Source organism: Trachurus japonicus, chromosome 7 (assembly GCF_045865225.1).
Source record: "Trachurus japonicus isolate A0001 chromosome 7, Traja_1.0".
Classification (NCBI taxonomy): domain Eukaryota; kingdom Metazoa; phylum Chordata; class Actinopteri; order Carangiformes; family Carangidae; genus Trachurus; species Trachurus japonicus.
Window position 1 is genome coordinate 7,405,975 of NC_140913.1, and position 23,065 is coordinate 7,429,039.

A 23,065-nucleotide genomic window follows, 5' to 3' on the forward strand; every position below is an offset into this window, starting at 1 on the left:
TTTCTTGTGAAGCCACATATTCACCTGGAGCCTCTGAGAATGAGGTCATCTGCGTGGTTTAATGACAGATGTGGGTCTTATTTGTACAGTTGTCACCACATCTTTCTGTAAGTTACGGAATAATCATGCTCACAAAAGTGACTGCTGAGAACTGGAGACATGGTGACATTGGTGGGCACGGCTACCCAATTCCTTCTCTCACCAATCCACCTGAACACCTTCTCATCAACTCATCAACTCCCCAAGCTACAGCTGTATTTAAACCTCCGACTCATTCCTCCTCTTCACCGGTTTAACAAAGTACAAACATTATGTTCTAGTATATTCTGTCCTTGTGTTCAATTGCATGATCCTAATTCTGTGTTAATTGTGGTTACCCTCCGCCACGGTCGCCTGGCCCATTCAGCTTCTTGTTCCTCCCTACAAACGCCATTATCTGACCAATATAATTCAAAACTGAATGGTTTGCAACACTGAAGGCTGCAAACGTACCATATGAAAATGTTTGTCCATTTCATTTTGAAAAAGCGGCAGCCATTGGGGAAACTCCAACTCAATCACATGGAATTCATGATAAACCGAGATAACCTAGATGACATCAACAGGGTATAACACACTCATTTGTTGATGAAAACACGTAACATCAAATATTTTAATATATTTTTTATAAGGATTCCCTACTTTTACTTATTGATGAGGGTTCACTAGGGTGTAAAAATTGATTTCAGTGCACATTTTGTTTTGTGGTGTCGTGGAAGTAAATGAACCCACATCTGACAGAAGCAATCAGATTAGGCATCCCAGAGATTACATCAGTGGCTACAACTTAAAGCAAGTAATGAGTATGCTGAAATTGGATTTTCAAAGTAGCTTCCCTCCATGGCTGGTTCCCAGCCAGGCTTGATGAGTTTACGTAAGCCCACAGTGCGCCAGTATTGAGCGCACCAAGTGTGCTCTCTATTAAGATACATTGTGGCAATAAAGCATGATGACGACCTTGGGTCATATTTTTAAAAAGGGCTAAATTGCAATGACTATCGCTGCATTTTTGCGCTTTTGGTTTCTTGAACTAATAGTGCATGACACTAATACCACTGCATGTTAATCAACAGAAGCAACCACCCTCATCACTAACTGCAAATGCAAACATTTCAGGACTAATCCCTCAAGGCTGGAAGGGTTTTGTCCAAATGCCCATTTATAATTTGAGCTTTATCTGATGTGATCAGTGACTGTGGGATGGAAAACCCTCTCTCTCTTGTTTGATGGTAAGCACACTTCTGTTAAACACGCATTAGGAGTGTATACACACTGGGAACATGGGAGCTGGTGTGTGCAGTGTTATGGTATTGGGTGGTAACTACTGTATAAGCACTGGAGGAGTACCATAGTAAAATATGAGGAAAACATACAGTATGTAGCTCCCCCATTAGATTAGAAACTCACACTGGCACATACCAGCCAGACACTGAAGGCAGCAGCCCACCCAGTCTGGTGGTCTCCATCTAACCAGTTCAACCACTCACAGACTGGCTAGGGCTCCATAATGCCGTCCCAATGGGCCCGCTCACTCGTGTAGTGAAGAACCAGAGGAGAGCTGCAGCTGCTGCTATGAACTGATACACACACGTCCACTAACAAGAGGAAATGGGAGCAGCAGATGTATCATTATGTAGCATTAGGTAACAACGACTGCATTGCAAACTGAGCTGTTCAACTGAGTATTATCCATAAATGCTATTAATAGGTCAGTGACCAGTCAGCAAAAATGACACACAGGAAAGTAACTTCAAAGCAGACACACACACACAGTCCCACACAGGCTCATAAATAGTTGGAAGCAGCGTAGGGATCGATACACAGGATGACTCAGATTGCACGGAGCATGGCCACTACAGCCCCAAATGCTCCCAAACCAGATATAGCCTGTTGGATGTAATACTACGACTCAGTATTCACCTCTCAGCACTGCAGAGAGCAGCCCAAGGACAGAGAGGCTGGACGCTAAAGTGCCTTGTCACCTTAGGCAAAGAAATGTTTTAAGTAAACAGGGCTGACCCGTTACTACCAGGCCAGCATCGAAGAATACACGGGAGAAATTAACACAATGTCACTAAGACAATGAACGGTGGGAGAGCCTTGGAGGATTAGTACAGCTTGGCTTCCTTTCCAGATGGACACCGGCTTTCTTTCCATGAAGTACAAACAGAAGTAGAATTAATAAGACAAAAGGCTTCATCCAATCACATGGGCTTGATGTTGTGGTTTAGATTGTTGTAAATCGACTCACAGAAATAGCTACTGTAAAACTGGCACGTTTCTTCAATCGATGTGAAAAATATTGCATTAACTGCCCCGAACAACCACTACTGCTGTGTCAAGTAAGCATGGTATTGGCAGGACTGATCTACCATTCGCTGACTGGTTACTGCAAAACAAAACAAAACAACACCCCCAAACAGAAATCTGCCATGGTTTCTGAATGAAATGAAATATACTGGCAATTCAATCTGATCAGACAACCTGCAGCTAGCTCTGAACGGTATAATACCCATAATCCTTGAGCACAGTTGTTGTCAAAAACCCTTTTTACACCAACATTAGAAGGTATACTGTAAGTTTGTCTGGCCAGACTCAGGTGTGAGGAGTAATGCCATCAAATGCAGGTAGGCGCACACACTCATACACACACTTGATGTGGTGTGCATGTGTGTTGTTGAGACTTATTTCAGGGTTGTGCTCACCCTTTCATCCGCAAGTGCACTACAGCTGCTGTGTTTCTGGCTGGTGACAGGTGTGTCTATGGTGTGTGTGCTCTACAAGACAATACAGCGTAGCAGAGGGCTGAAAACTAGTGTGTTAATCCAGGTGTAATGTTTGATGTCAGAGCCACGAAATACCCAAGTGGTGCAAATACCAACTGTACTGTTAACATTGTTGATAAAGTCCCAATGTTAGGGCGTCTTAGCTGGTTTTTTGACCTGAAGACAGAAATTAGAGCTGCTGCCAATTCAAAACACTTTGTTGTTTTAATAGGGGAAAACATTTTGGTCTTCCTGGAACTAATCATTTTTGACCACTGAAAAGGTCCCTCTGCAATGTAGTGCAGCATTTTAATAAAATTGGGATAATTGCAAGGTACATGGTTTAAACTGATGCAATACATTTGTGCATATTTTAATTCTTTTGTCTCTGGTTTGGCCCCAAAACTCTGAATTCATGATGCAATTCACTAGAGGTGGGGGGAAAGAAACAATACAGCATAGTATCCCAATATTTTGCATGGCAATATTGAATCGATGTATGGACGTCAAGTATCGATCTGAACAGACTCAGAAGTTGATCTTATTAGAAAAAAATGAGTTTTCATTTGGAGACATATGTACAATATATCGCAGCAATATTTTTAATATTGCAATAATATCGTATTGAGAAACAAATATCATGATATTATCATATGGATAATATCAATTCAATGGACCCTGCTATCCTGGCCTTTATCAAAAATAAAAACTGTTCTATGGTGTTGTTGTCTCCAAGCCCAAGCTGAGAAAACCCTGATGACATCACCAGGGTTATTTCTTCACAACTGGTAAACCTCCTTCAGAGGCGCAGACAACATTACAGTTGTTTTCTCAGGCTAAGCAGTAATAACCATGACGAGTAAATTGATATTGGTGTGTAAAATTCCCCCGAAGGCTTTCACAACACATACACAACTGTGTTAGACTCCCTTTTCTCTCTTAGTGAGGGAGGGTAAAAAACAGAGGAGAGGAAGAAAGAGCACTTTTGGTATTTTTATACTCTTTGTTCCCTGAGCCTCTCCTCTGTAAAAACGAGCACAGCCACCAGGCAAGCAATGCCATGGACCCCCTCCATACACACACATACATACACACACCCACACACATAGATATATACATACTGTATGTCCTGACTAACAGACACAGACAGGAATTTGGTTTGTCCACCATTACATTACATTTAGACTGGATAAAGACATTTTTGAAAGTCAGTCTTAATGTTGACATATCAATTGGCCATCACTGCTGTTTTACCATAACATTACATTTTCATGGGGGCTAAAAATAACCGGTTCTCTGACAGAAATGTATTCTTGTCAAGATGGATAAACCTCTGAAACAACATTTAGACCATTAGAGTCAATTTAGGTTAAAGGATTCCAATAGAACCGGTGTAACAGTGTCCTAATGTGCAATCAACCTGCATTACAGCCATTATGCCAGACATAGATGCCTCACTACAACACATCTGAATTTCAGAGCAGCCCTGGCCCTGATATAATGCTTAAATCACAGGCAGTCATAACAATGCCACCATTAACACACACACAAACATGCATGCACATCAACACCATGTCGCACTCGTTGGCAGGTGCATCCTCGGAGCGGACTGCCAAACAGACAGCCTTCCAGGGCTACCATACAGCGAAGGCAGCCAGCCAGCAGCAGCCACCAGCCATGCTAGCAGAGCTAGCAGGTTGCATGCACACAATACCTGCCTGCAATGCGTGACATGACAAGCGGCCGGGCATGAATCAATCACAAATGATCATCATGGAGGCAGATTTCCCACACACACACACACAGGCACAAACACACACACAGAGACACACAAGAACCCAGGCAAGGACACACTCGCCCCAAATCCATTGTCTCTGGCTTTGGTGTGAAAAAACAGATGGATTGATGAAAAGATGGGTGGATGGATGGATGGATGGGTGGATGGATGGAAGTATGCAGAGATAGATAGCTCACCGGTTTGCCTTCTTCCTTTCTCTCCACCTCTTTCAGCACATTATCCAGGCTAAGTGTGCATGTGTGTATGTGTACATGTGTGTGTGTGTGTATGTGTATATGTGTATGTGTGCTGAGCCGGCGAGGATACACACTGCTACATCCCCTCCTTCTCCCTCTCTCTGACGATCCCTCCCTCTTTCTCTCTCCTCCGTGGGATTTATTTAATTATTTCCTCCCTCCCTCCCTCCCTCGCTCCCTGCCTCCCTCCCTCTCTTGCTCGCCCTTTCTTCTCCTCTCTCTCCTCACAGCTGATAGAGCCGCCTTGCTTTTCTCAAGGCTGTTTAATTCTCTCTCTGTCTGTTTCTCCCGTCTGCTCCTAGGACGTGTTATCCGCGATGAAGTCGTACCTCTCTGTTTTTTTTTTTTTGCTGTGGCAGGCTGAGCCAAAAATAGAAGAATAAAAGGGGGAAAAATGGAGTGGCTGCCTTGTATATTAAAAGCTGATATCTGCACGGTACAATGCTCCCTCTCTCTCTCTCCCCCTATCTCTCACTTTCACACTGTGTCCCTCACCCGCCTCTGTGTCTTGTGTGATGCAGCAGCGCTGCAGGCTCCTCCCTGGAGAGACAGCGGTGCCACACAGCTGAGAGAAAAGCAAGGGGGATGCTGGGAAAAAGTGGTGGCAGTGGGAGGGGAAGGAGGAGGGTGGGGCTGTAGGGGGAAGGGTGTGGCTTGGTGCTGGTGATGACGGTGTGTGTGTGTGTGTGGGTGGGGGGTGTGTGTGGAGGGGGGGTGCTGGCTCTCTACCAGAGAATCCAGTGCAAGGCAGGGCAGCCTCCATCCACCGCGCGCATCATCGAGGATTTCAACACTTCCACCTCCTCCCATCCTCCATCATCCTCTCTTCACACAGAGGGGGTTTGTTCACTCTGTACACACACACACACACACACACAGACGCGCGTGCGCACACGCACACACAAAATTACACTTTAAGCCTGAAAAAAAAGCTGCTTTAAAGGGGTGACTTGTCCATTGTTGTCAGACCTCGGTCAGTTTTTTCCATAGAGCAGTAAGATCTCCTCTAACCCTGACCCAGCCCTCACCCCTCCTCTGTTTATTTTGGAAAGATACATTTACTATAAAATGCGAGACAATAAACTGGATGTATCTACACTGGGAATTAATTGGACTGCAGGACAGAACAAAGGCAGAGGTGTCAGACTGTGACAGCTGGTAACAAGGGGAGTGACAAGATAATGGAAAAAATAATTGCCAGCTTGATTTGGGGGAAAGCTGCATCAGCCCACTATTTTCAATTTTTCCATTTAGCGTGGCACAGATACCCATTGTCCCCCGAGGATGAATCCTAATGAATCTGGTGCCTCCCTCACTGTTCCTCTAGAACCACTGTGACACTGATTCAGAGTGAAAGGCTTCATCGACTATTGGAGGGGTTGCCATGATATCTGCTACGTGGTGGACAGCCATGGTCAGCATGAGTTAGGGTTGCCACCTTTTATGTGAAGAAAGAAGGGACTCCTGTAGAGCTGCTGCACTGTGTGGGTACAGACGAGAGCCCTTCATCTTGTTACACAGAGTTCCCCAAGACTGCTACAAACACAGAGCTCTGTGTACCCAGACGCCTCTTTTCATTTTTTATCATTTTACATCACTTTTTATTTTCATTTGTATTGTATAATGCTAATCCTATGCTAATGTTACTGTACACTGGATCTAAAATCAGTCCGGCGCTCAAACATTTATTCTGCAGTGAGCAGAGATCCAGATTACTGATATTGATTATCATCATTATTCTGTGTCATTGCTGATAGTCACAGTGTAGTCCCCATAATATAATCAATTTGCAAATAATCAGATACAAGCGTTTATTAAATGTTCTTATGAACAACTGTATTGTCTTCTGTGGACACTGACTAATAGTTAAACTGAGTTGTGACATTATAGAACCTGTTTCCTTTGGAGAAGTTGGTAAATATTCTACATTAACAAATACATCATCAAATCTTCTTACAGCTACATTCTGGTGTTCTTGTGTTTATCATTGTGTCTATAATCATCTTCATGGTCAGATTATGTCCAGTGTAATGCTGGTAACTGGTATTCATATACAATGTGTATCCGTATCCATTCCTTAGAGTTTACAGTATGTGAGGGTGGAGGAGAAAAACGAGTAATAAGCTACAGAATGAGTAAGTGCCTGGTATCCCTTCTCAACTGAGTGACACTGTAGAACTCAACAACATCTCATCTCTTTATCATTCTGCTCACTTTTAGGCACCCAACTACTCCTGCAGCGTTCTTCAACAAACACTAGAAATGAATGAAAAACACTGGTGTTCTCCTCCTCCTCAACTCATCCTCCTTCTTCTCTCCCTCCTCCTCTCTGAAAACAGCAGCTCTATCACTCCCCCTCTTTCCACTTATGTACATCAACAGCATGTAAATGAGATTTCAACGGAAGAGAAAACACAGCAGGAAGCCACAGTCATTATTGTCACATATACAATATTATATATCATCCACCGGGTACAAGAAGCAAAGCCTTAGCACACAGACACACTGACCTGGTGTGTGTCGTGTCTACGCAAGTGTGTGTGTGTGTGTCTGTGCGTATCCTTTACCTACCTACAATATGACAGTCACACTCTGCTCTTCGCACAGTACACTCGTGGTCTGCCTCAGGGCAAAAGCACAGGGCTGACCCCCCATCAAACACACACACACATTGCAGTCCACAAGCTGCTGAAACATGCTGTCACAGCAAATTGACAGCCAGGGAGTGCAGCAAACAACATGGGAATACGTGAGAGAAAAAGAGCAGTAGTACAGGGGCTGGTTGAGTTAACACTAATGGCTCAACTGATATTACACCTCAATTACAATCTTTAGGCATTTTTAGGGAGAAAACATCATGCACTAATGGTAGAACCATGCTGGAAATGTTCAGATAAGGACACTGCATGTAACAACAGTCACCTGACTTAGATGTGTCAGTGGGGGCGGCCAGCCAAGGAGATATCAGACGGTCAAAGATGGTTTGGTCACTACAGGCCAAACTGCTGTAGATATTCATGGTCCACAGTGGATGAACCATGAGGTTTGATGACATCTCATCTTTTCTCCAACCATAAGGCCGAAGTTTGCCATTGGTGGGTTTCAATCCGTCCACTATAGACCTGAATATTTCCTGGTCATACTCACAGAGGATGTGAAATGGGTTGAGCTGGGAGTTGGAGGCAGTATTTCTGTGGAACATTTCCTACTCCGAGTCTGACAGAGCACTGCTATATGTACAAAATTGGATGGTCCACCACAACTAATATGATTCTTCTATTTTTGGACTCTCTGGCTCCCTATTATCTTAAAGGTCAGCACTGTCAAGACGGTCTGCAATTGGTCCGCAGACTGAATTCATACGTATAAGTTCACCAAAGGTGAAGACTCCATCAGTGAGTGCACTTACCACAGTGAACCCTTTGCAAACCGTCCAATTTGCTCACAACATCCTGTGTACTCTAATAAGAGAGTCATTTAATTGGCAGAGCACAGTCATGTCCCAAAAGCTGAAATGACTTTAAGCTTCCATTTTAATGACCTGACATCCTTTCCTCTACCAAGCCGTCTGAATGCATGAGTTAGGACAGGATTTCATGTCAAGTGATAAAAAAGCCATTTAACTTCCAGGGCAAACTCATTTCTGATAGTGTGATATGATGTAAGTGACAATGATTTCATAGTTTTAGAATAATTTTCTCATTTTGGCTTTTTTTTTTATATTTAATCATTACACTTTGTGGCCACAGTTTTATAGTGCCTGTAGTATTTCAGTTATTCTGCTCATAACTTTTTTTTTCATAAACCAAATGTGATGTATTTGTCACAAGTCTTTAAAAAAGATTAAGTGCAGGAAATGAATCCTTAATCATCACTGTCTGAGAGTTTGTACTTAGTTAGGACCTCTAGAGCTACTGACAGTAACATCTAACCATAGCGATCCAAAGAGCTCTTCTACTCATCCGTTTATTCCTTACGCCAAAGGTTTCTACACTGGTGCTTAACCTGGTTTAATGGGATCTTGTGTATCCATGACCACCTAACACTAGGGGTCTCCCTGTAATTAGGACCTACCGGGGGATGAAGAGTGAAAAGCTGATTTACTCACTGTCTTCTCCAGGGCAGGGCAGACCGGGCCGCTCCGGGATACTGGGGAAGACTGCAGAAGACACATTGTTATGACATGATGAACAACTTGAATTATGGATGAATTTAACTTTTTATACCTGAACATCTTCAACACAAAGTCATCTCCACACTTTGGGAAGATTACAATATTGTAAAAAAATAAATAAATTAAAAAGCCTACAGGGTCGTATAGAGTGTGTGGAGTTCCTTCTCACTCCTTAATTGTTAACCTATTGCTAAGGTGCTAAACTTGCCTATGGTCTTTCAGTCTCATATAGAGATGCATTAGAGTTTCATAGCATGTAGTTGTAGTGCATATTTAAAGCCCCTGTACAGACTTTTCATTTAGTATTGATTTTGGCGGCCCCTGTGGACGAAAGCGGTGGTGTTTTGCCGGAATGAAGACTGCATTTCCCACTGTCATGAAGACGTGCGTGTGTAGATTTGTTTTGGAAACGTCGGAAAGAAGACAGGACTTGCTTTGAAAACTTTTTTTTTTTAGCAGCTATCTGCAGTGTGCATATGGATGAGCTAATGTATCTATTTGTATCGTTTCGTCAGTGGTCCGACCCGACCATGCCTTCCAGAGGTATAGAATTAGACTACTTAGAAATAGCGTATCTTCACACTGATGGGCTCATTTGCTGTTGTAGGTAAGACACATCCGCAGAAACCAGAGACTTTTGCGTATAAATCCAGTTAAAAGCTTCGTACCGGGGCTTTAAATGCCTAATAAATTTATATATTCATTAATAAATACTGTGTGTGTGTAAAATATAAATTGTTATGAGATGTAGAGCCATCTCACCATGCAGCAGCAGTCCAGACTTCTTGGTCCGGTTGTAAATACGAAACGCTTCCTCCAGCTCCATCTGAGATGAGATGGTACAAGGATCTCCTACACACACACAGTCACACACACAAGCAGAAACACATTTCTATCAACACTGTTATAATTACTACTTGATTAGAGCTGCAACTATCAGTTGATGAAGAGATTAGTTGTTCAATTGAAAATGTGCAGCTTTTATTTGTTTAAAGATTATATTCAGTTCGGAACTAATCAGACAAAACATTTGAGCACATAACGTTGGGATTTAGGAAATTGTGAAAAGCATTTCTGATGATCATGATTAATATATTAATCAAAGATCCATAGACTGAGAAATACCGTCTTAGGGTGGATCATATTACTGTCCCCCAACAAAGTTAAAGTAATCAAAACCGTATCAAAAAGGCTGACCAGAGTAGCTAGAGAGACTGTAGCACAAAGACTTGAGAAACTGTCCAGCTCAAGTTGGTTTGTTTATTACTGGGATTAGAACCTCATAGTTGTCTTCCTCCACCAACCTGTTAAGTTTAAGTAAATAATTTAAATCTTTCCTCCTCTCCCTGAGTTACATCATTGATTAAAGGTAGAGTCTGGAGGTTTGTTTGTTGCAGTTTGTAAACAAAACAATCAAACTGGGCCCCTCCTCTCGACTGTGTAGCCTCCTGCAGCACTTGTTAGGATGCAAAGAAAAGGAAATACAGTCCGAAGCCTTGAGTGTTATTCTGTAACGAGTAGGAGGGCTGTTGTGGTGAGCTGGGAAGCAGGTGCTAGCAGCAGATGCTAGCCGCCACCGCTAGCGGAAGTTAGAGTTGAGCTAGCGGGTGATAGCGGTGGTGGATAGCATCTGCCGCTAGCACTCTAGCATCCGGGACAGCTATCGGGGCTAGCAGCCCTCCTACTCTGCTGCATGGAGCTTCACCTGAGCTCTGTTGGCTGGAGAGAAAACATGACTCACCGTCCAGAAGCATCCCCGACCCCATGCGCAAGAAAACAAACAACGGTTTTCATTTGTATAAGTCTAGCGTTTATTTTTGAGCAAAAACCTTCAGACTCTACCTTTAATGGCCAGAAGAGTTTTTTTTTTTTTATCACATTATGATATCACAGTGATTACTGTGTCATTATCTTATTTATGTTAAATTGGGTCATACATACAGACAAAAATGTGTTTTGTGGTGATCTAGACCTTTGACTACCACAATCTAAGCAGTTCTTTTGTAAGTTAAAAGCACAGTAGGCTACTACAGCCTTTGTCTTTTACTGATGTGTTTGGTGATTTTGACAAAAGATGTTTTAATGATAATATCAGGATTTAACCAAAGGCAGTGCAGACATAATAGGTTTTGACCTAGTCTCACTTCATTTATGCAACATTCACTTAGATTTCTGAACAAATAAAGACTTTTGCAAAAAGTAGTAGGCTAATGGATTTACACTGGCCGGTAGCCCAGAAAATTGTCACTGGGCCAGAGTTTAGCAGTCGCCCAGAAAGGGCACAGAGGCTGCCTTCAGGATGAGATCACACAAACTGATGTACAGGGTTTGTAGAGCACCCACCTTCATCATCGATCCACTTGAGCGTGATGGGCTGCTGCCTGGCAACGCTGCACATCGTTCTCACCTCGTCACACAACTCCACAAAGGTTACCTTGGCAGCCAAGTCTGTGATCAACATGTCCCTGAATGCACACACACACAGAAAATGTCAAGATTGAGTCACTTTGTCTAAGTGAAGCGGAGACCAAGAGATCCCTCAGGGGGTTCAAGGAGTCAACACCAAAATGAAACTCTTCACTCTCACTGAATACAGAGTTAACTTTTCCTCTGGTCTGACACTGCAGGTTAGAGACACGGTCGCTCACTCTTGGTATCCTTTTAGTTTGGTTGTTATTTGACATGTTATTGAAAGAATGTTTGGCTGCTCAAACAGGTTAAAGGATGGAGGAAACTGTTGTCTGGGTTTGTAACACAGTTATGGTGTAATGACAGGAGGACACTGGGCAGTGTGTTTTGTGCATCATTGACTGCGTTTACATGGACTTCAGTATCTCGGTTTTGATCAGGGTTTTTAAGTATCCTAATTTTGAGCATGTAAACCCCATTTTCCAATTTCAGAAATCAGGATATCCCGATTTTGAGAAACACGATTTTGCTGCCTGGAGTACTAGAAACTAGGATACTGAAGCATGTAAACACCTCACCCCGATATCTGGAAGCCGCTCACCATCTGCGCAGGCGCCGCTTCAGCCAACTGATGTAACCGTTACCTTAGATACGTTACAACTAACAAAATGGTGGCGACAAGAGCATATTTCTGGAGTGACGTGAAAACTGAATTTTGCCTTTCTGTAATGAAAGAGCTCAATATAACGGGATGTTTAGATGGAAGGAAACATATAAATGCCGACCTATTCAAGTCTGTCGCTAATAAATGACAGATTTCCAATTGTCCGCGCTTCCTGTTGTAAACAATAAACATTAAACGTGCATGCGCTAGGGGTGTCACGATTCTCCAAATACTCGATTCGATTTGATTTTCGATTTTAGGGTCACGATTCGATTCGATTCTCGATTTTTTTTCTTTTTCTTACAGCACAGACGCCTATGCTATTTTCAGACTAGTCTAGTCTACGATCATTGGTTTTATTCATCAAATTTTGTACAGTAAATCTTATTTTAAAAGATGGGATACATATAGGCTAAGTGATGCAATTTCCATAATGTATCACATTAGGCACTAATGGTCACATTTAAATAATTTCTTAACATGCCCCCAAAAATCATGATCCAGGGGCCAAAATTGCCCCCAAGGTTTTGAAACAAATATATTTATATCTGTACATTATCTTAATTTTATTTTCATTAATTTACCGTTGTGTCTCATTATTCTCCTGATGTCGGCTTAATGTAATGTAAACGAGATTGCGCTGATACGGAGAGTCATGTGACAGACAGCGGGGCAGAGCTGCAGCTGCTGTGCTGTGATGGACCTGATGATCAGGTCCTGATCAGACTGGTGGTGGCCCACAGTCAGGGGGGGCGGGGTCGTCGATCCTCTCTTTGACTTCGATGCTCGAGATCGTGACGTAATTTCGATCGATTTCGATAAAAAATCGAAATCGTGACACCCCTAGCATGCGCACATAATATGGAGTAATCAGAAACCAGGATACTGGTATTTATCATGTATACAGGGATACTGAATAATCAGTTTCCCAAATTTGATCAAAATCAGATAACCATCAAAACTGGGATACTGAAGTCCATGTAAACGCAGTCATTTACTGCTGGTTCCAGTCAGTCTCAGCTGCTTACCAGCTTGCACTGAAGTTAACTGACACATTCAGAATATATTACGCAGCTGTGAAATGGTTCTATCCAGGGCAGGCCTGGACAAATGGACAATATCATGACTGATAAAAATGTACAATGGTGAACCATCTGATGACGAAGAGAGTGGAATGTGAAGTAAGTGAAAAAGTATCAAAAACCAGCATTTAGTCTTGGCCATGTCAGTGGAGTTTGAGCGTGTTTGCAGGACCAGTGATCTGCCTGCAGGCAGGGAAACAGGAGGTGGGGTGGGGCGGAGCTAGCTGGTTTACAACCACTGAATTGAGCATAAAGTGTGATTAGTTGTGATACACTTTGTCAACAGAATAGGAAAAGTGAGCAGAAGACTGATGTCAAACAGAAGCAGCAGAATGGCTGAAAGAGCTGAGTTAAAACTTCCAGTCAGGACTTTCACAATAAAAACAGGGTGAAAACAAGATTCAGATCATGATTCAAAATGTGGATTGGCAAAATACTGATGTTTAATATCCTGCCCTGCCTAACGCTGACTAAAGGTTTGTCTTCATCAATCAGGTGACAGACAGGCTTATGAGTCAAGTTAAATACCCACTGTGCCCTGGTTGTCACTAGAAAGACAATCTTTACACAAACGAGTGAAGCCCCTTCCCCTGTCATTAATTATCTATGTTGTATTAAATATCAGAAATGAAGCAGGTAACCAGTGAAACCAGTGGCCATGAAGGATTGGTTTGACCTGAAACTGAAAACACAGTGTGGCTGAATCTTATATCAGTGCCGACCTTCAAGTACTCTTATCAGTCTAGAGAAGGGTGTGCATGTTCAGTTTCAACGTCAACCCTTACTGCTCAGTCGCTGCTGGATACGACACTGTGGGCCCTACGTATTCACACACAACAGTAGTAACAAGTGCTGAACACACCAGTGATGTGTGAATGGGTGTGTGTGTGTGTGTGTGTGTTTTTTTTCATGCTGTAAACAAATATCACCACCGTAAACATACTTTATAAAAGACATGCAGGAGCCAGAGTGACTGAGTCTGTGTGAGTGTGTCCGACAGGTTTCTGGGTGTGTGTGGCCAAGTGTTTATGGCAAGTGTTTGTTGGACTCTGACAAGGTGGAGCAGGGACAGCTTGTTTCCCAGCAAGCATTGCCCCATACCGTTAACACCCACACGAGTCGATGTGGAGCGACACACACACAGACACGTACACAGAAAGGTTACACCTATACAATGTGCCATACATACAGAATGTAGGATTACAGTGATGATATTGTATAATTCATTTTTATGATGGTAGATGTCAAAATGACTAATTATTATAAAAATGATTTTTTTTTTTAAGTGATGTATTACCAATCACTTCATGAAATACAACTGATGACTGCAGCTCTAAATGAAACTAAAACTCTTTAGCAAACATGGGAACATCCTCTCGCCCTCTTGTCCATAATCAGTCACTGGGAGCCTCTGTAGTAAAGAAGAGATGTCACAATGGCAGCCAGTGTCTGGTCAGTAACAATGTTAATCTTTGATCATGTTTCCTGTTCTATAATAAATTGCCAGTATTGGACACACTGAATTTCATTTAATCAAAGTTCTCGAACAAACTAATAGGTAGTGTTGTGGTCAAGACCTAACTGGGTCAAGACCAAGACTTTGAGGGGCTCAAGACTGAGTCAAGACCAAGACCAAGGGAATTAGGTCTTGGTCTTGAGCATCGTCATTGCGATGTGTGCATGTGCAATAGTCACATGGCAGGATGTGCAATGTTTTCTCTCTTTTTTAGAACATGTTAACTTTTGTTTTGCTTCAGAAAAACTCAAAGCGGAGCATGGAGCTGGTTCAGAGATGTTTTTCTGAAGCAAAACATCTCTGAACCTGAGTTCTCACCAGTTGTAATCGTGAGGCCTCACTGGGTGCACGTGCATGTGAGAGGAGCGAGGGAGAGTGCCATCACTGAGAGGAGAAATGCATTGTAATGAATGTAACGACACAACAGCAATGCATTAGACGTATATTATAGGTCCTATCCATTAAAATATTCATTAGGCCAAATAATGGACTACAATTGATTGGTCCTGTTGGGGAAAAATACACTTTAGGGGAAACACTCTATATATTTCTTAATATTGCAATATATTGCAGAAAAAAAAATATCACAATGTTAGTTTTGTCCAATATCGTGCAGGCTAGTGTAACTGTGCTGTCTGCTCAGTATGTGCAACTAATATACTTATGCCATTCAGGAGGGTTGTGTCTAAAAACTCACTGGATCTGGCTGAGTTTAATGGGGACACATCACCCCCCAGTCTCTGTGTACACACACTCCCCTCTAAAAATACATTTGCGGATATGACCAAGCTGAGAGCTGAGAAACAGTTCTGACCTAATTCAGAGTTTTAAGTGAGTTCAACATCAGCGTACTGCCACCTGAGAAGACAGGAAGACACCTGTCCCGCAAAGGAAACATCCCAGATTGTGGCCCAACACTTAACACTACCTACAAGCTCACTGTCCAACCACCTGGACAACGTGACCAGATGAACAGGCCAGCTGAAGCCCCCAGTTCCCTTCAAGAACATGATGGATGAACGAACAGATAGACAGTGTCATTTTAAAACCTTCACTCCCCAAGTTAACAGAGCTGAGGACAACTCATCACAATGTTATTCTGCTATGTGGGCCTTCATGCTAAGTAGCTTAATAAACCTTTTAACAAGGTGGCCGTTCATTCTCAGACCACAATATTTTGGTCTGTTTAACCTTTTCTGATCTCTTGATTATGGGATGCCGGTGCGTGCCAGTCCCAGTGTACTGTGGACCTTGTTACTGTTAATCCAGCACAGATCTAGAAGGCATTCCTCAACATGATTCATTGATTCATGCACCAATACATGGCAGCATAGGCAGTTCTTGATATTTATATACAGTATATATATATATATATATATATTTTTTTATTTTATTTTTTTTTTTTTTATCAATGTCAAATTCCTAACGATGTATTCCCACAAACACAGTGGCCTCAGAGAGAAATCAGACCCACACATATGTTTTATTGTGCTGTAAATTTAATTGAAATTTAATTGAAAATGGATGAAATTCACCCGACTTTAAAATTGCCAAAAATCAAAAACCGTTTGTTGTGGCTTCAAACTGTGGTCAGGTGCACCCACTGTGAATGCGGTACTCTCTGAAACCACTGTAAACCAGCAGGTCACCATTATTGGCTTATATTAGCTTATTACACCAAAGTGGGCCCAAAGTCTCAAATCAGTGCCAAATATTTTGTTTATTTGGTTAGTTTCATTACATTATCATGTCTGTCACTTTGGTGTCAGGGCAGACAGCTTAAAACATGAACGTCATTCACCTGCTGTCCATGATACTATGGAGTTGTTTAGATTAGGAGACATGCAGGGGTGTATAAAACCTTACTGTTTGTAATTCTAACCATCTGTGGTTTCAAGGTGAAGAACCCAAATTATACCAACATCGATAAAAATTAAATGCTTAAATTATACCACCACTGCATTTCCTCACTGTACTGTGATACAAGCACAAATCATGTGTAAAGCCCAGTCATCTGCATTGTTAACTGTAGGATGACCAAAAGAGCCCTCACAAATCTCAAGGTACACTTGTGTGTTTTATGGAGTAAAAATTCAGAAATACCTCATACCAAAGATCCAGCCCACAAAATGTCTTAGAAGTTAGCAAGATAACTAGTTGGTGCAGAATTGTTAATTATTTCCAATGGTGAATGTTTTTGTTGGGTGGAAAAGATAATTAAAGAATTGCTTCTGTCAAGGAGGAAGAAATTAAGCACAACGTATTTTCCAGACTGTTGGAAGATAAAAACATTCTATATTTGTAATCTTTGGAGCTAAAAAACAGTAGACTGGTGTTATCTATCCAAGCTGAACTTAATGTGAAAAATGGCATGAATGAAAAAAAAAAAAAACAGACCCACAGAGTGTTTAAATAGAGACGTGCTGTGATTTAAGTCAATGCAGGCCGCTGCTCAAGTGATATACGATCCAGGAGTGACAGGTTTACAGTCGTTAAATATTATGTACAGTGATTAACAGTGAAACCGAGGCACAAAGACTGGGAGGAGGAATAAGGATTAAACAGAGTTCAGCATCAAGGATCTCCAATAACATTATGTTGCTGTTTCTAGTGACATCATTGCATTTTTGTCAGTGTTTGGAAGAAGTTGTTTTACAAAAAGTTTGGTAATATCAGAGAGACATGGTGTGTATTGGTACCTCTGTATTTAAAGAGCCCTTTTTGGAAATTACTATGTTATATATCTATCTCCCAAACCAGATCACATTATCACACGTGTTTGTTATATAATTTGATGTAAATTTGTAAATTATTTTCAGACAGTCTGTTCATGAACTGTTTCACTATGCTGAGTTTTAATGCACATTCAGGTCTCTTTTAAAATAGGATTGAGATTCACTTGACCATTCATTCAATAATAGGCTAACACTGGATGCACCTCAGTTACAACAAAGTTAATTTCATCAACTCAATACTAAAGCAAAGAATAAAAGATAGTGATGGATTATAGAGTGCAATGGCACAGTTTCAGACGGGGGTCAAAAAATGATGATGTCCCTCACCTTGTAATAACAAATTAAATGCTGCAGCAAAATGAAAAAAAATATATTGATAAGAATGAAATGTTCTTATCAGGGTGGGGGAGCATTGGAAACATAACACACGTGTCATTTAATAAAATGTTCATTATTTTTCTGATACCCAGGTGAGTTTAGCATGGTCCAGGTACACAGTGACTGACCTAGCTTAAACTTTGTGAAGTCTCCTGTCAACAGGTGTTTCTCCTTATCACCGTTAGCTGACAGCTAACTAGTGTCTAACTACCACCACTTCCCTCAGTCCGGACAGCTACTTACCCACTGTAGTGTGTTTTAATTTTCACCACCTCGGTGCCCAGGTCCATTATAGATCCGTTTGACGCTAGCATATGCATTGTAAGTTACAGTCCGGTTCACCTCCCTCCCAACGAGCCAAACGTGAACGGGACAGGCCTGAAACTCGCCGTATACCCGGTGACGTCGGTAAAACTAAAAAGTTTACATAACACGAGCAGAAGTAAGTTACCGCTTCGTCTGACCGTGTCACAAAGTACACTCTTGTCAAGCTACTTTAAAGTTTCTTTGCTTTAGACACCATAGATAGAGGGTTTGCTGGCGGAGGAATCGTCAGAGTGGATCGAATAACGTTAGTGTTTCCGGTTTGGTGTTTCAAAATAAGACAAACGCCAATCGATAAGTGCTGTGATTGGCCTTAGGGGGGCGGTATAGCGCTTTTATTTTGAAGGTAAAGACTCTTCACCACTGATCGCATGAGTGTAAACTCTGAGTAACTTGACACAGTTTCATGGCTCACTATGGTTACCGTAATCCAAATTCACCTGTCTGTCCCAGACTGTTACTAACGGGGCGTCTCGAGGAAAAATAAACACAAACACTAAAGTATTCATGAAAGTATGTATCCAGTGTATGACAGTGAATTATTAACTCGCTGAGTTTAAATTTCCTTTGTAGTTTCAGGTGGTTTTATTTAACTAACAAATACGTAATTCAACTTTATTGTGATGTGTCCTTGTCATATTCCAGCATATTACAGTAAAGGCTGTCTCTTCAATTACCTTAAATGGTTTGCTGTTAATTTTCGCATGTTTTTTGTATCAGTGTTATTATACCAATGTTATTTAATTCAACACAGTTTTAATGAGTAAAGTATTCACGTGAGAACATGAGAAAACATGTGAGAGAAAAGTCCCATGAAAGACAAGTCAAACAGGCAAACAGAATAGACCTACCTACATTTCATTCATATGTGATGGTTGAGGCCTCAACCATCATGCGGTTTTTAAGCGCCACCTGCTGTTGTATCAGCAAATTACTCGTAGTAGAAACTATACGGTGAATGAATCTACAATATAATTTAAATTCATCTTTATTTTGTAAAAATGTGCTAGTAGGCTATTGCATTACACTCTTAGTACTCCTGACCAAATAGCCTAGGCCTACTTATTAGGTTACTAAGTGAATTTGTTCATTTCAATTTTACTTATAAGAGCCTAATCTCAACTCAGCCAAACTCTGACTGAAGCCTATTGAACATGGATAAAACATTTTTAAAAATGAATATGTTTCAAGTTTTTTTTTTTTTTTCCATCTGATTTAGGTGTTTTTGGTTTGGTTGTTTGTTGTTGCTCAGCATAAGATGTGTTTTTCTTCTTCTTCTCATGTTCTAGTATGAATAACATTCACAAAAAGACAAAGACAGCACAGTCACTGCACTTGTTTTACCTATGTACAGTGCATTCCCATGGCACATTAGTGGCCTCTTGACCCTTTTGTCTCATGTTTGACTTTGATTACAGGCAAATTGTCACTGCAGTAGGTGAAACGTATGAGAGAATCAGAAATTACTTTATTGAAATTCTTTTATTACAAAGTTCCTGAATAGTAAATGAAAGTGATAGGTCTAGTGTATAAGAGTTAAATAGATCATAGATAGATAAATATTTCTAAAATAAAAATAGAGTAAAAACAAAATAAAAATAATTGTAGCCTACTGTACACACACAGTGCAGATGGGTCTAACCCTAACCCTATTCAAGAGTAAAGAAATCCATCCAACTGTTGTCTTACTGTGGAGGTCAGTAGAGCATTAAGATTAGTCTGGATTGCCCCTGCAGGTTCAGGCTCCATTGGCTTCCTCCTGTTAAGATCAGACATTAGTATGAAGCGCCCTCTGCTGGAGACAGATAATTACTGTAGTGTGGCCCATCCTGGGACAACTTCCACATCCCTGTGTAGACTGTGGAAGTGTAGCTCAGCTGGCTGCACTCCACCGTGTTCACAGGCAACATTTACATCATCAGTGATCAGGGGGAAGCATTAAAGGACAATAACATATGTCTACGGGCCGCCAAAGCACTTCACAGGATATCATCTCCCCCCAGGAGATTCAGCTGCTTTCCCTCATATCCTGTCAGCTTAACTTCCTCCTGTCCCCTGCTGCCATGGCAACCCATCAAATCATATCCCAAGTTGTTGAGTTACATTTTTTTCCCTGTAATTCCTCATGTTGGCCTCTGTCCCTCTGTTGTGAGCAGCAGGAACACGTCTCAAGTCTTTCTGGTTGCACGCACTGGAGACAGCAGCTGACCCAATGACCATTTCAAATCGAATCAGTCTTTATTTTAAAAACATTTTTCATACAGGTTTGCAGCTCAAAGAGCTTTATGTTGTTAAAAGCAAGGCCGTACTGCCGCATGCACACTACCATGCACATACCCCTGCCCACATGCACACACACATGCACACAGTAGGACAAACCTATGGCTGAACATGGAGGAATGTGCTGCCAGTGTAGCCACGGCCAATTGCAGCCATTCAGTCAACTCTACTATAAAGCCAGTAGGGGGCATTAAACCCTCTCTGTCAGATAAATAGTGATTGAAAGCTCTCAATCCATCAGCGTGATCAATGTTGGTATAAAGTGCTTCAACATCTAAAGTGACCATAAAGTCCCAAATAGCATTATCAACCTGGTTCAGTTTATTTAAAACATCTGTGGTGTCCCGTACATATGAAGGTAACTTATCAACATAAGGTTTTAAATAATAATCAATAAACTGTGAGGCCGGTTCAGTCAAAGTACCATTTGCAGATATAATTGGACGTATGCTCCCCTACCAGGCGGATTATCTTTAGGTTATTTGTGTACTTTTGGTAACATGCAAAAGGTAGCAATTCTTGGGTGTTCACATAATAAGAAGCCTTGTTCATGAGCACTGATCCAACCACAGTCTTTAGCTCTATTCAGAAGAGCTGTGAGTTCCTCCTTCATTTGTAGAAGGGGATTCGAACTCAGTTCAGTGTAGTACTGGATGTTCTGTAGCTGGCTTCAAGGACATATTTATCATAACACCACACCACCACAGCTCCACCCTTGTCAGCTCGTTCTATAATAATGTCTTTATTGTTCTGAAGATCATTTAAAGCTGTACGTTCAGGGAGTGTCAGGTTGTGTTCATGTGTGGGGTGGGTTTGTCAAACAGTTTTTTAATATCATAGTCAACTTTTTTTAGTGAACTCCACCAGACTGGGGTTGTTGCATAATGGGGAAAAATTGGGACTTCGGTTTAAAAGTCGGGAGCTGTTGACCTCGACTGGGGATATCGTCGGGCGGTGGAAGGAATACTTCGAGGATCTCCTCAATCCCACTGACACGCCTTCCGTCGAGGAAGCAGAGGCTGAGGACTCAGAGGTCGATTCATTCATCACCCAAGCTGAAGTCACTGAGGTAGTCCGAAAGCTCCTCAGTGGTAAGGCACCGGGGGTGGATGAAATCCGCCCTGAGTACCTCAAGTCTCTGGATGTTGCGGGGCTGTCGTGGCTGACACGCCTCTGCAGCATCGCGTGGCAGTCGGGGACAGTGCCTTTGGACTGGCAGACCGGGGTGGGGGTCCCTCTCTTCAAAAAGGGTCCATTATACAAGACCATCTCCATGATGATCCATCAGGTGTCCTGAGTCAAAAGGTCAGTCTTCTCCACACAGTTGATCTCTTTTGAACTCCAGTGAGTAAATAAACTGAATATTTATTATGTCCAAAATTAGAATTAAAGAATGCAGAAAATAAGAAACTGTATAATCAAGTCCAAACCCAGAACAGGAGCTGAAGCAAAGATTCCAAACTGGTTGATGCTTTCAGTCATTTGTCCCATGATCCTGCTGCAGTAAAGGACACTGTCCTCTGTTCCAGCTGTTGGTCCTTCAATATGACAACATCCAGTTTGTGATGCAATGAGCTCTCTGTCCACCAGAGGACATCAGTGAAGTTTTATTTCAGAGTTGGATACTGATCCACTCAGCCTCTCATTTCTTCTCTCTTTGTTCCTCTCACAAACACATTTCCAGTGGATGTGTTTGTCAGTCAGACTGTCCATCAGAGGTAATCACAGAGATGCTGCCGTGTAGAGAGACTGATACAAAACCCTCTGAGACATTTCCAGTCCCTCTGTGTGTTCCTGGATCATGTTCACTGCTCAGTCACAAGATGCACTGTCATCAATCTGGTCCAAACCTGAGTCACAGGGTGTTACCCGTCTAACACGCAGTGAAACATTATAATAAATAGGGCTGAGCAATAGATCAATAATTGATTTGATCGTATTTGTTTTTGGACGATCTCTCCACCTTTTCTGCTGCTTCTCTTGGGATCCTGGGGTTTAAAACCCTTGTTGACTTCTTACACATAAACACAATGACATGAAATGTGTGTTACTGTCTATTGCTACATGTAGCTACACAACTGATTTATGTCAACATCTCAAACACAGGCAGCATAAGCAGCTCAGTGTGAGAGATGTGTCTCAGTGACATGATTCGCTACAGCACATGAATATTCACAAACAGGCAGCTAACAGCAGCATACCTGGGTCAGAGTCATTTCTTTGTTATTTTAATTTAGAAGGAGAAAAACAATTAAAATCTGCAATTTAATTGGGTGTGAACATTTTAATTTTATCACTAAGGCCTACTGTATATTAAACTACATCAGTAGTACAGGTTGATCCAGACAGACCGGCAGCTCTGTAGACGCAGTGGTTATTCTGTCCCTTGCAAAGACAATGTGCCAGTATCCTACTGGATTATAACTGGATTCTGGAGCACATTTACTCTGCACTGAACAGACACTGAACAGACACTGCAATGGAATTGGTCTCCATGTTGTCTTTTATACTGTGGAGAGAAACATGTTCAGTTAAAGCAGAAACCTCTGGTTCAGTTGTTCAGGTTCACACAGTGACGTCAGCTCAGTCAGTGACAGAGAACACAAGGAAGATTATCAGGCCGACTTACCTGATTCTGTTGTTGGTTGTGACAACGTCTCTGTTT

The 23,065-nt window shown here is 41.7% G+C and overlaps 1 protein-coding gene across 1 annotated transcript in view; it reads right to left on the reverse strand.

The window, feature by feature from the left end:
• Positions 1 to 18,370, reverse strand: part of prkcz (protein kinase C, zeta) — a 106,179-nt gene extending 87,809 nt beyond the window's left edge. The window contains exons 1-4 of the mRNA XM_085780987.1: positions 18,040 to 18,370; positions 11,356 to 11,477; positions 9,775 to 9,864; positions 8,947 to 8,997 (exon numbers count right to left, since the gene is read on the reverse strand). Coding sequence (XP_085637113.1) covers positions 8,947 to 8,997; positions 9,775 to 9,864; positions 11,356 to 11,477; positions 18,040 to 18,116 — 340 coding nt within the window. The 5' untranslated portion in view covers positions 18,117 to 18,370. The remainder of the gene's footprint in view (positions 1 to 8,946; positions 8,998 to 9,774; positions 9,865 to 11,355; positions 11,478 to 18,039) is intronic.
• Between the last annotated feature and the right edge of the window lie 4,695 nt (positions 18,371 to 23,065).